At 38.4% G+C, this 12,676-nt stretch overlaps 1 protein-coding gene across 1 annotated transcript in view; it reads left to right on the top strand.

Moving 5' to 3' along the window:
• The window catches only part of LOC126249380 (trithorax group protein osa-like), a 364,811-nt gene that overhangs the window by 256,763 nt on the left and 95,372 nt on the right, over positions 1-12,676 (top strand). The window contains exons 7-8 of the mRNA XM_049951034.1: positions 6,698-6,864; positions 8,599-8,769. Of these exons, the coding sequence (XP_049806991.1) occupies positions 6,698-6,864; positions 8,599-8,769 (338 nt within the window). The remainder of the gene's footprint in view (positions 1-6,697; positions 6,865-8,598; positions 8,770-12,676) is intronic.

The raw sequence follows: 12,676 nt of genomic DNA, 5'->3' as shown, positions 1-12,676 counted from the left end.
GTGAAACAAAGTCTGCGGTTTGTTGGCAGAACACTTAGAAGATGCAACAAACCCACTAAAGAGACAGCCTACATTACACGTGTCCATCCTCTGCTGGAATATTGCTGCGCGGTGTGGGATCCTTACCAGGTAGGATTGACGGAGGACATCGAAAAAGTGCAAAGAAGGGCAGCTCGTTTCGTGTTGTCGCGCAATAGGGGTGAGAGTGTCACTGATATGATACGTGATTTCAGATGGCAGTCACTGAAACAAAGGCGGTTTTCTTTGCAGCGAGATCTACGAGGGCCATTCAGAAAGTAACCTCCGGTTGATTTAAAAAAATACACCAAGTTAAATAAAAATATTTTAATATATGCATCTTACAACTACATCTTTGCACTATTTTTCTACATAGTCTCCATAGCGATTGAGGCACTTATCGTATCTCTTCACAAGCTTTGAAATTCCTTCTGCATAAAAATCACCCGCTTGTGCCTGGAGCCAGCCTGTGACCGCATCTTTGAGCTCTTCGTCGTCATCAAACCGCTGTGACCCAAGCCATTTCTTCAAATGCATGAAGAGGTGATAATCACTTGGCGCCAGGTCTGGGCTGTAAGGTGGATGGTTGATAACGTCTCACTTGAAGGACTCAAGAAGGGCCGTTGTTCTGCGAGCAGAGTGAGGACGGGCGTTATCGTGCAAAAAAACGATACCGGAAGTCAGCATACCACGGCGTTTGTTCTGTATTGCCCGTCGTAACTTTTTTATTGTTTCACAGTACACGTCTTGATTAATGGTCGTACCACGTTCCATGAATTCAACCAACAACACCCCTTTGGCATCCCAAAACACCGTTGCCATCAGTTTTCTGGCAGAAAAATCTTGCGAGGCTTTTCTTGGTTTGGTAGGCGAATTTGAATGTGCCCACATCTTTGATTGTTCTTTTGTCTCAGGGTTCACGTACTTAATCCAGGTTTCGTCACCGGTCACGATTCTGTTTAACAATGGTTCTCCTTCGTCCTCATAATGTGACAGAAAGTCTAATGCAGAGGCCATTCTTTGAGTTTTGTGGTGGTCGGTAAGAATTTTGGGCACCCATCGTGCACAGAACTTACGGTAACCCAATCTTGCTGTCACTATCTCGTACAAGAGAGTCTTAGAAAAAATGTGGAAAACCAGTAGACAACTCCGACATTGAGAAACGTCGATTTTCATGAACTTTTGCATCAACTGTCTGAACGAGTTCGTCAGTCACCAATGATGGTCTACCACTCCTCTCTTCATCATGAACGTTTTCTCGTCCACTTTTAAATAAACGTACCCATTCACGGACAACTCCTTCACTCATAACTCTTGGTCCGTACACGGCACAAAGCTCACGATGAATAGCTGCTGCAGAATATCCTTTGGCTGTAAAAAACCTTATGACAGCACGCACTTCACATTTGGTGGGGTTTTCTATTGCAGCACACATTTCAAACTGCCACAAAAACTAAACTAGCGCAGGTATGACGTTCACTCGACCACGGCTTGATGCCGACTGACCTGTTGAGTGCGTGAACGCACAGATGGCGTCGCTACTCCCCCCACAACCCGCACTGTGACCAATCGGAGGTTACTTTCTGAACCGCCCTCGTATTTATGAAAATTTCAATCACCAACTTTCTCTTCCGAATGCGAAAATATTTTGTTGACAGCCACCTACGTAGGGAGGAATGATCATCATAATAAAATAAAAGAAATCAGTGTTCGAACGGAAAGATTTTGGTGTTTCTTTTTCCCATGTGCCGTTCGAGAGTGGAATGGTAGAGAAGTAGTATGAAAATGCTTCGATGAACCCTTTGCCAGGCACTTCAGTGTGAATTGCAGAGTAACCATGTAGATGTAGGTAGCTCGAGATCTCTACCGAGCTTCCATTTATCTGCTACTGACAGTTCAAGGTGACACTTTGCCTGTAATATTTCTGGATTTCAGCTGTTGACATTTATCTGTTCACCAAAGCCAGTTGAACAATCCTACGATTGTTGTGTAGTCCTGAAAGGATCCATGCATACACTTCTTACCACAATTGTCCAGAGTCCAACTTGTCACCACTCAATTTGATGTTATTGCACTGTAGCCAAGTGTGCATGCAATCTGTCAGTATAATCTCACTACATCTATCGTCTGACATTTCTCGAAGTCTGAAAGGTGGTGAACACTGTGTGCTGTGTTAAGATCTTCACTTGCATAGTTCCAGTAATGTGGACAAAACCAATAAGCCATCAGTTACTCACACCATTCCTCATTTGTAGGCAAGGCTGTCAGTTATTAATTCCTTTCTCATATGCTTATTGTTAGATTTCTAAAAACCATTCCTACTTTTAGTTCTTGTGTTGCTTCATGTTGAAAACTGTCCAAGCTGGTGCATATTACTTCATTAGGAAGCATCTTGATTGGTTGATTACAGTTCTGTCTCCTTTACTTACTCACACTCTTGGTTCTTTGACAAAGTGTTCAAAATCTGTGGTGGATTGTGCTTTCTTTACTCCTCTACTTGCTCTCCACATTCATTTATGAACAATTTTAAATGCACAATGACTTTAGTTCCACTGTGAATGTAATCTGAGAATTATTTATTTGTGCTTTATAATCTGTGTTATAAACATCTGAGCACACACAAACACTGTGTCCAGGAAGCAAGTCACTAAATTCTTCCAGAAATAGTACTATATTTGTGTGTTGTCGTATTGCTAAAGCTATATGATTTTTTGCACATCACTGCTACTCTCTGTTCTAGGCATATACTTCTTATAAAAGTTTTCCACCTGATTCATTGTGGCAAGTCGTATGCTCTGTGGGGGAGCATTTCTGCAAATATGACACTGTGGGAAAGGGGGTATACGGGACTGAAGTGATGTGACTTTTTGAGGAGCTTGAACTGATGCAACAAGCTTTATCTCTGACCAGGACCAAGGTACCTGGTGTTTCACCCAGATCACAGATTTGTTGCACCACAAAATACTGATATCAGTTCAGATGCATAAGGAGCGAGCAATTTTATTTACAGTCTCTCTAATAATGTGTATCATCAGCACTTAACATTCTTAGTACAGAATTGTGTATGTGAAAAATTGCAGTCTAAAAACTGGGTACAGAGGATCTGTATACATGGAAATGTTCTTTATAATGAAACTCTGCCGAGTCTTCAGCATAAATTACGAACAAATGATAGTTTAAGACTCAATTAGGTGTACACTTTGTTTAAAATAATAGATTCTGGAATGATATTTTCATCTTACTTCTTCTGTGGAGTGTCCCTCAACCTCTGGATGCAGTGTAACATTGATTCCAACAGTTATCTGTGCAATTCAATCTGTAAACTCCCCCACCCAATATAGAGTGATCTATCACTTAGTGTTTTTACATAAACAAAACATTTTCTGAACAGAAATAGGTTAGTCAGCAAAAGAAAACGTTAGCAATCTTCAGGTCCTCACCAGTGTCCTCAACTATGTTAATACCAGAACTATGTATGCTGTTAACAGCAGCAAAATTATTGACTCTGCCTGTCTTTTAATGGGTATGTGCGTTTTTGTGTAGTGTACAAGAACTAATTACAGCATATTGAAATGTAATTCTTGTTAATGTATTTAATGTAAATCGTTTCATTGTGTTCGACTTCCATGGAGTTGTCATGTTTATGCTGGATACAGAAAAAGATTGTTAGAGCATTAGTTAACAGAGAGCAGATATCCATGGTACAATATTGTTTACATCATGCCATGCCTTATTAATCTTAATATTGTTTGATTTGAGACCCAGTCAAAAGTAAAAATTGTGAAGATTATTGCTATAAAGAAGATTGGTTAGTTACTGCGCATGCTACAGATCATTTCATTGTTCCACCTTATGTTTCACTACAGTGCTTAATGTTCAAAACTTATTTTTAATTGTTCATAGCATTTGATACACATTTTGTTTATTGATAACTAACTGTTCATATATCTTAATGCACATTCCGAGCTTTTTTTGTATCATTAACAGGATATCCTGTACCAATAGTGGAAAAATGTTGGACTACATATCCAAAGGTCCAGGGATCAGTGCTCAGTGAGTCTTAGGATTTTTTTCTATAGCACTACTTCATTCACCTGGTGATTGGTTAATGAGAGAGATTTCAGGTTGTATGATGGTTCTAAGCCCATGTTAAACTGTAGGTCGTGCCATAACTGGTCAGGTAAATTGACTTAGAATGTTGGGGAGAGTGCAGAAATACACTACCTCCAATTTGGATGATGCATAGGAAAATGCTGCTGTGTTTAAACCTACATATGGGTTGGTGACAGTTTTACTTTACTAACATAAGACTTTGAACAACTATTAACTGTTATCACTTTAGCATTGTGAAGGTGACCTGTATATTTTGAAAATGTGACATAACAGTTGTGTGAACTGAACATTGGCAGAAAATTGGTCATTATAGCTCAATCTTGTACAGCTAGCCGTGTCATTAGTGAGCAGAACTGGGATAGGTGTAAGTTGCAGCAGGTAAATCTTGATGGTGAGCTTTCTCATACCTTGACATTTATATTTTGACTTGCGAGCATTTCTGTCTTATCATGAGAAATACTGTCAGTGCTGTACAAGTATACTGGTCCTAATTTTAAGTTTAACAAATTGCATCTTGTGGATGTTACTGACTTCACACAGTGCATGTCCCAAGACACTCCAGAACTTCTCAATGTATTGTTTGCAAAGCATTACTCATGACACCTTCAGCAATGTGGACACCCTTCTGTTGTTACAATTCCATGACATCCTGAGAGTCTGAGGACAACAGTAGGGCCAGACTCTGTGGAATGGACCAATAGACTGAGATGTATACATAGTTTTGGCTGTCAGTTTGTAGTGAATAGCATATATGTAATCTGGTTAGTCTGCAACACCAAACAATGCACAAAATTTGGCCATTTCATTTGATCTGTATCATTTGTTTGGTGTGAGTAAGAAAGAGCTGTGCTAAATGCAATAGTACATGTAGTGCATATTGATGACAACAAAGGAGAAATCATTGATCTGAGAAGATTTCATGGATATCCCAGAAAATTCATGGGTATCCCACAAAATAAAATGGAGTGTTGTATTTGTTCCCAGTATAATAGTTTCAAAAGCTGAAAAACATGAGAAATTTCAAGGCAGGGGGACAAGAATTAATGTGTCCTCTTTTTGGGTTACTAGTGCAGGCAGTACTAATAACGACAATATGTTGCTCAAGTTCTAAGGGTTAAAGTTGATTTACCTGTATGTTAGGCATAAAACATTTGATTTTGTAACCATAAGTATGTCATGCTTTTGATCAGTTTTCTTTGGAGTAAATTTACATCCATGATACTAAACTGTTCCACAAACTATCAACATATGTAAATCAGGCAAATGGAACATCATCAGCTGTTTTGAAGTGTCATACGGAAACTGCATTACAGTGTTTGTGACGGTATACGTAGTACTACTGTCCTGTAGGTGATAAAATTGTTTTTAATCTAAGTTTATATTCCACAAGGCACTATACAGAGATTTTAGTTGGGCATCAATTTTAAAGTTTGATAAAACAAAGCAAAATCTAAGATTCAGTGCAGTCTTAACCCTACATTTTTGTGTTAAGACTTCTATGATTTTAGGTACTTATTTCAACTACAAACTCTTTACAAAATCTTTGTGATATAAAAGTAATGGCTTTATTGCTAATTGTAAGCATTCTACCAGTCTGATTAGATAATTATATTTCTTGTAGAGTTTACACTCAAATGTCTGTAAACTTAGGTTTTCTCTTGTTCTAGGCTGTTTGAGGAGGAGTGCTTGACATCTGAAGCCAGTCATTTAACAAAATTTTACTGTGCAACGGAATCTGTGCACTATATACTGCATTCTAATCACTTGCTGTTGCTCTGTGCCATGATGGCTATGTTCCACATTCGAGAAAGTCTGTTTGCAGTTGTTTGACCTGTTGTCAGGCTGATGACTATCCTGGGAACTGTGTGAGGGATTTTTTTTTTACAGTTAACTGTGTTGACGAAACTTGTGACTTAGAACAAAAAGTGTAACAATGAATTTGATTGTCATCCAAAAAAACTATATGTTTGAGAAAAATTCCAAAGTTCATATACAGTAGTAATTTTTTAAATCCATTATAATGCACACTTAAGAACTGTAAATAAAGGTAAGAAATTAGTATATATGAAGCAATGACAAATTTGCTACATGGCATATTGCAGAAAAATTTCATGCAAACTTTGTGCAAAACAGAAAATTGAAATTCAGTATTGTTGAGATGTGATTCTAATGAAACTGTGAAGATTAAAAGTGAAGAAGTATGTGCTACTGAATGAACTCGGAAAGATATACTAAAAATAATAATAAAAAAAAACAACAACATGCAAACTGCTGTTGGAAGAAAGCACTCAGTTTATGTGGAAGGTTTTTATGTTTATGCTAGGCAGTGTGTGGAGGCATTAACCCTAGAAGGTGCACCGTGATTCAATTTTTGTACATTTTAAACTCGAATCTTCCTTACTTCAGCTTTCGTACATTTCTAACATTGATGTGGCTCAGAAATTTTTTGTGGGGTGGAGTTCATTCCAGAATTTCATGGGGAAATAATTGTTTAATTGTTTTCCCATAACCTCTATAATATGGAATTATTGAACTTTAAGGGCATTGTTTTTTTTATGATTTTTAGGTAGTTTCAACCAGAGGCCACCGGGACAGATGGGCAGTGTGCAATACACTCAGAGCTATGGTCCAGGCAGTCAACAAAACCCACAGGCCAACAGTATGAATCCTGGGCAGTATAGCAGTCGTGCAGTGCCAAATCATGTACCACATCCGCAGTTTGGTGGATACCAGGTATGTTGATATGCAGGAGAAGTACAGAGAACTGGGAGAGCAAGAAATATATCTGATGTGAAGGTACTGGTTTGATGGTGAAAGATTAGGCTAGTTATCCTGGCCTTGGTGGTAGTTCACTGTTGATTGCAGTCATTATTATTTGTATGGGATGAAGGAGTGGATACAGAACTGTATTCTATTCATGTATATCTCCATGAATATAAAAATGCAAGGCTGCCAGTAAATGAACTGAACCATGTGGTTTGTGTGTGACCCAAAGCCAGTGTCCTTGTAAATTGTAGAGCATTATTCCCATTGGGCATGTGTAACACTGAGTAACCAACAAACAGTGTAACTCCATCTTATTTGAAGATGCTGTAGTGAGAAACATCCTCAACGTAGAATGACTGCGTTGTTCCTGCAGATCAAAACTTTTCTCACCATGTGATATCAAGGGTTAATGAATCTTAAATACCCTTGGCCTCTCTTCGTAGTTGTTTTCAAATTTCCAGGCAGGGTACATGAACCTGGAACCTTGCGTTTCCCGGATAATGCTCTAACTGAGCTATTTGTGCATGACTCACAATCCAACCTCATAGGTTTACTTTTGTCAGTACCTGTATTATTCTACATACCACAGAATTGTACTTCAATCTACCTTTTAAGGATAAAACCTTTGTCAGATTGTATGTATCAGATCACTCATCCTTATATGCACTCAAGATATTGGTTTTGGAGGTCTTGTAGATCTTTCTGTACTCCAGAAAGATACATCAGATGTAGTGTACAACAAAATCAATTGTTTTATTGAAATGTAAGAATTACAAGCCAGTTTCTGGGTTTTTGTTGTCATTTATATACTTTATTTAAATGGATAATGGCTTAGGCAGTTAAAATACTTCTGTCATACTATTTCAGTTTACGACAGGTGCTACTTGTTACAGTCCAGTGCTACTAAGTAAGCTCTTCAGATTATGTTTGATCCCAAATAATGGTATTTTGATGTCACTGAAGAAATTTTTGAAATGTTCAGGCACCAAAAGATAATTTTTAACAGCCTTCACATCATAGTACATAGTGAAAAATTTGAAGACCCTGAAAACGTGCTTATTACAGACTTAGGAGTCCTGGCATTAGTGAGCTCATGTACTACAGCTCAGTGTGACACTAAAAGAGCTACACATAAGGATGCTGAAACTTGTAGCAAAAACATTCTCTGCTATTGTGCTGATGCAGCGTAGGTATGATGTGCTGTGAAGTTGCAGCATAAACAAAATGAATTAAGAAATTAGGAAACAAAACTTTATGCCATTGTGCACTTGCTCGCAATCTGACAAGAGGAAGATAGGCTGCTTTCAAAGTAATGAGTTGTTTTGTGTAGTGATTGATAAACATTTCATTGTAAGTTTTGTTTGTGGCTTGGATTTTTGGAGAACCCTGACTAAATCCAGAAATATAACAGCAGATGCAAAGTTAATTTGCAGAACTAAGTAACACCTTGAGAAAGTTTGCTCTGTGTATGTATTCAGTCCACATGACACCTGTGGTGGTGGGTAACAGTGTGTTCATAAGACATGTCTGCAGAAAATAATCGACTGTTAGTGCTGAAGTATAGAACTTATTTCTAATCTCTAATTTTGTTTCCTTTTATATATTTATTGCAAATGTAAGACATTTATTGTTGTCATGAATGTAAAAGTTTCTTTGTGATGTGGATTTATCTGGTTTTCATTAAATTACTTAATTATGCAGGGATGGGGTGGACCAGGTTTGAATCAGCCACCAAATATGATGGGTGGCCCAGGATCACAGATGGTTGCAAAAAGTGGTGGGCCACAGTCTGGTGTCCCTACACAAGCTGCCAATACTGGTTCTGGACCACGACCACATACCCCTCCACATTATCTCAAGCAACATCTCCAGGTAACACAGGTTTGTAGTAGTAGCAGTAGTAGTAGTAACAATGTGATGTGCAGTACTTCATAATTATTTTGTAAAAGATATATGTGAATCACATTGTAACATACCTGCTTATTTGCCCAATATTATTCCCTAGAATTGCTGAGGTAGAATGGTTGTGTTTAAGTGTTTCATAACACGTGACACAATTTGCAAAATTTTTGTATCTGATACACTACATCTTTTTTCTTTGCTCATAGCAGTGTGTGCAGACCTGATTGTAAGACACATTACAGCATAAAATATGTCATGTAGACACTGTCTTGTTGAATTTGAAGTTAAAATTGAAAAGAAATAGACTGCTGTGGCTGATTAGTATGGGGGTAGTTTCTTAAACATTGTGAAGGATCGTATGAAAGAAAAATGTGAAATATAGACAAGCGTGCCAAAAATTGTGTGGTATGATGGTTTTTAAGTCAATGAAGCATTCTTGAAAAGTGTTGACCAGAACACTCTAAAATGTGGTTCTCATTTATATTAGAACCAGTTGTATGGGAAGGCTGCACAGCTTTACAATAATTCAAATTTCACAGAAACCTGCAAGATTTAAAAGAGAATTAGGAACGGTATTCAACATGTTAAGAAAAGGTAATGAATAATGACATGTGAACTTTGAAAACTGTACCCAAACAAGGTGTAGTTTAAAATGAGTTATCGGATTTAACACAGCTGAAAACTCTTCTTTGTCATTACTGACTTTGTTTCCTTCTGTTGATCTCGTGATCTTCTGTTTGGGATTTTGCTTTGAAATTCTGTGTTCAAGTAAATTTTTGTCATTGTTGTGCTTCCTTATAATGCATCCATATGACTGAATTTGTCTCACCTGAGTTGTAAACAAAGTGGATTCATTCTTTTTTACTCACTTACAAAGTTTCTTATTTCTTATTAGTTGCCACAGATTGTTAATAAGTTAACATTATATTAAGTAGCATTTTGCTGTTTCACAATTTTTTCACTTTGTGGACCTATGAAATGGTGTGTGGACATGGGAGCAATTATGCCAACAGTGCAATATGTGGAATGCAGTACAGCAGCATGGGTCTGAGAAATCCTTGGTAGGTTTCTGGAGATATGTGATACCAGATGTCTATGAACAGATAACGTATCTCCTGTAAATTATGAGCTCATAGCTGTGGGTGTGGAGCTGGCACCTAATAGCATCCCATGTGTTCCATTGGCTTCAGATCAGCCAAATTTGGTGGTCAAGACATTGGTGTGAGATCACTATCTTGCTCCTCCAGTCACAGTAGCACGATCATGGCCTTGTAACAGGGACAGTTATCCTGTTGGATGTTCATAAGTGGGGAAGGCATCAGGTGTATACAGTTGCAGGTGGTTCGCAATAATATTCATGTAGTCCAATACTTTCTTGGTGTCTTCAGCTACTACCAAAGGTCACATGGAAGCCCATGTGATTGTCCCCCATAACATAATACTTCACCCACTGGCCTGCATTTGTGGCCATTCATCTGGATGGCGGTGTATTTTTACGCAATCATTTATCTAGTGTAATGAGGAACTACATTCATCTGACCAGGCAACACATTTCCACTAATTCACAGTCCAATCTCAGTGATACCACACACACTACTATTGCAATTGATAATACCATTGAGTCAGCATGGGAGCATAGAGGGGACATTTGTTTGAAACCCCATGTTCAACAATTTGTACTGAACAGTGTGCCCTAAAACACTTGGGCCTGGAGAAACATTATACTCAGTCATCAGATCTGCCACAGATCACAACTTGTGCTTTACAGGGCGGGCAAGCCTCTGACCTCCACACTCTTGGATGAGGGATGGATGTCGCAACACCTTGTTATCTTCTCACGGTTTCACCTCCTTCGACCACTTTACATAGATGCTCACAACTGTCCCATGTGAATGGCTGGTTAGCTTCACCATTTTCAGGATGCTCATTTCCAGGCTCCAGGCCATAGCAAAATGCCATTTCCAAAGTAATTTGTTAGTGGTTTTCCACATTTTCAGCCTTCATCATCACTAGAATTATTTCCCATTTGTCTCCGCTCTGCTCATACACTTTCCGTACTGCATCACGCAATGCCACCAGGCAGCGTTCAGTCTTGCATTGGACACTGGCCTTAATATTTTGGCTCATCAGTGTAGTTCATAATGGAAACTAGTAAAACTTGTTTTATGCTCTCATAACTGATTGTGTTGCTGTGTTTTTTTTTTTTTTTTTGCTAAATCCTGGTTTCAGTAGCCATATTACAATAATTTGCCCAAGCGAAGTATGTGCCTGGTGGTGAGAGCACCGAGGTAGTGTGTTGTGTTTTAGAAAGAAACAGGTATTTATTCATGTGCTTGGAACAAATAAAAATTAGCCTCTAAATGTAAATATTTACAGTGCCTTTCACACTGTTAAGTCATCAGCACACAGACCCTGCATTCGAACATTGAGCGTTGAGCAAGCCGAGTCTCTGACACCATAGCATGGAATAGCAAATCGGAGAGTCTTTCTGAATGTGCAGAGCAGTCTCCAGCATGTCAGATATTCTGAACATGTGGTTGAATGAAGACCAATGAGATAGAAGTATTCAGAGAGAATGTCATTTCAAGGCAATGACACATTGAGGATCCATTAAACAGCAGTTAGTTATAATTAAATATCAGTTATTAAATTGTGTACAGTTAAAGCATTCGTGATGTCTAGGATGCAAAGTATAGTCATGAATCATTCATGTCCAGTGTAGCAGAAGGAGTAGCATCGTAAAATTGTAAGGTATTTAGTGATGTGTTGCTGGCTTGCATCTCACTGGATCGAAATATTTTTTTTACTAACCCTTGCATTTTTTGATAGGTTCTGACACTTTATTATGAGTTAAATAAACATATATTCTATAATATTTGATGTTATGTAAAATAACTGCACTTTTTCTGATGAGTGAGTTTATTCGATTGGCTTATTTACAAGATAGCTTGCACTACTTGCAGTAAGCTATTTTGCACTTCCTTGTTTTAAGTTTTGTATTTCATATGTTGTAAATAAGAACAGTGATCAAGTTAAGCATGACACTAAGGTTCTACTAAAATGTGAGAATGGCGAAATAATTTATATCTTATGTGGAGAACTATTGCAAATTTGTATCACACCATTTGTGATGGAGTTTTCATGAGCCAATGTCTTTAATCACTGGACATGGTGCCGGCCTATGTAGCCGAGCGGTTCTAGGCACTTCAGTCTGGAACCGCGCGACAGCTACGGTTGCAGGTTCGAATCCTGCCTCTGGCATGGATGTGTGTGATGTCCTTAGGTTAGTTAGGTTTAAGTAGTTCTAAGTTCTAGGGGACTGATGACCTCAGATGTTAAGTCCCATAGTGCTCAGAGTCATTTAAACCATTTGAACTGGACATGGTACTTTCCTTTTTGCCTTCTAACATGTTCATGGATATTGAAGTTTTTATTTATGTGTACGAGACAGAACAACACGAACAGCGCATGAACAAGGGAGAAAATGTGCATTTTAAATGAGCTAATGTGAGAATTTTATGCCCATCCATTTCGTAAACTGTGTGATTTATGAGCCAGATGCAGCTGAAAGCTGACACTGGAGTGTGCTGCGGTCGTGTTTGCCATGTTGAGGTGCACTCTCACATTGTCACAGGTCCCATAGTTTCTGAGCATTCAGCAGCACAATGAACTTGACACGCTCGACACTGACATTCAAAAGATCCGTCAGCATGCTGACAGCTTTAGGTAAAGGAATTCAAAGCAATGAAAAATAAAGGTGTGGTGGGCATACTGCACCTCAGGTAGTCCCAAAATTACTGGTCTTCCACAAGTGAGTGCCTTTTCTGGTCAAGTTGTATCTTGTGTGTTTAGCTCCATTTGTAATATGTATTAATTT

Source organism: Schistocerca nitens, chromosome 3 (genome assembly GCF_023898315.1).
Source record: "Schistocerca nitens isolate TAMUIC-IGC-003100 chromosome 3, iqSchNite1.1, whole genome shotgun sequence".
Taxonomy (NCBI): Eukaryota; Metazoa; Arthropoda; class Insecta; order Orthoptera; family Acrididae; genus Schistocerca; species Schistocerca nitens.
Note: the sequence above shows the minus strand (reverse complement) of the source record. Positions and strands in the feature narration are given on the sequence as shown.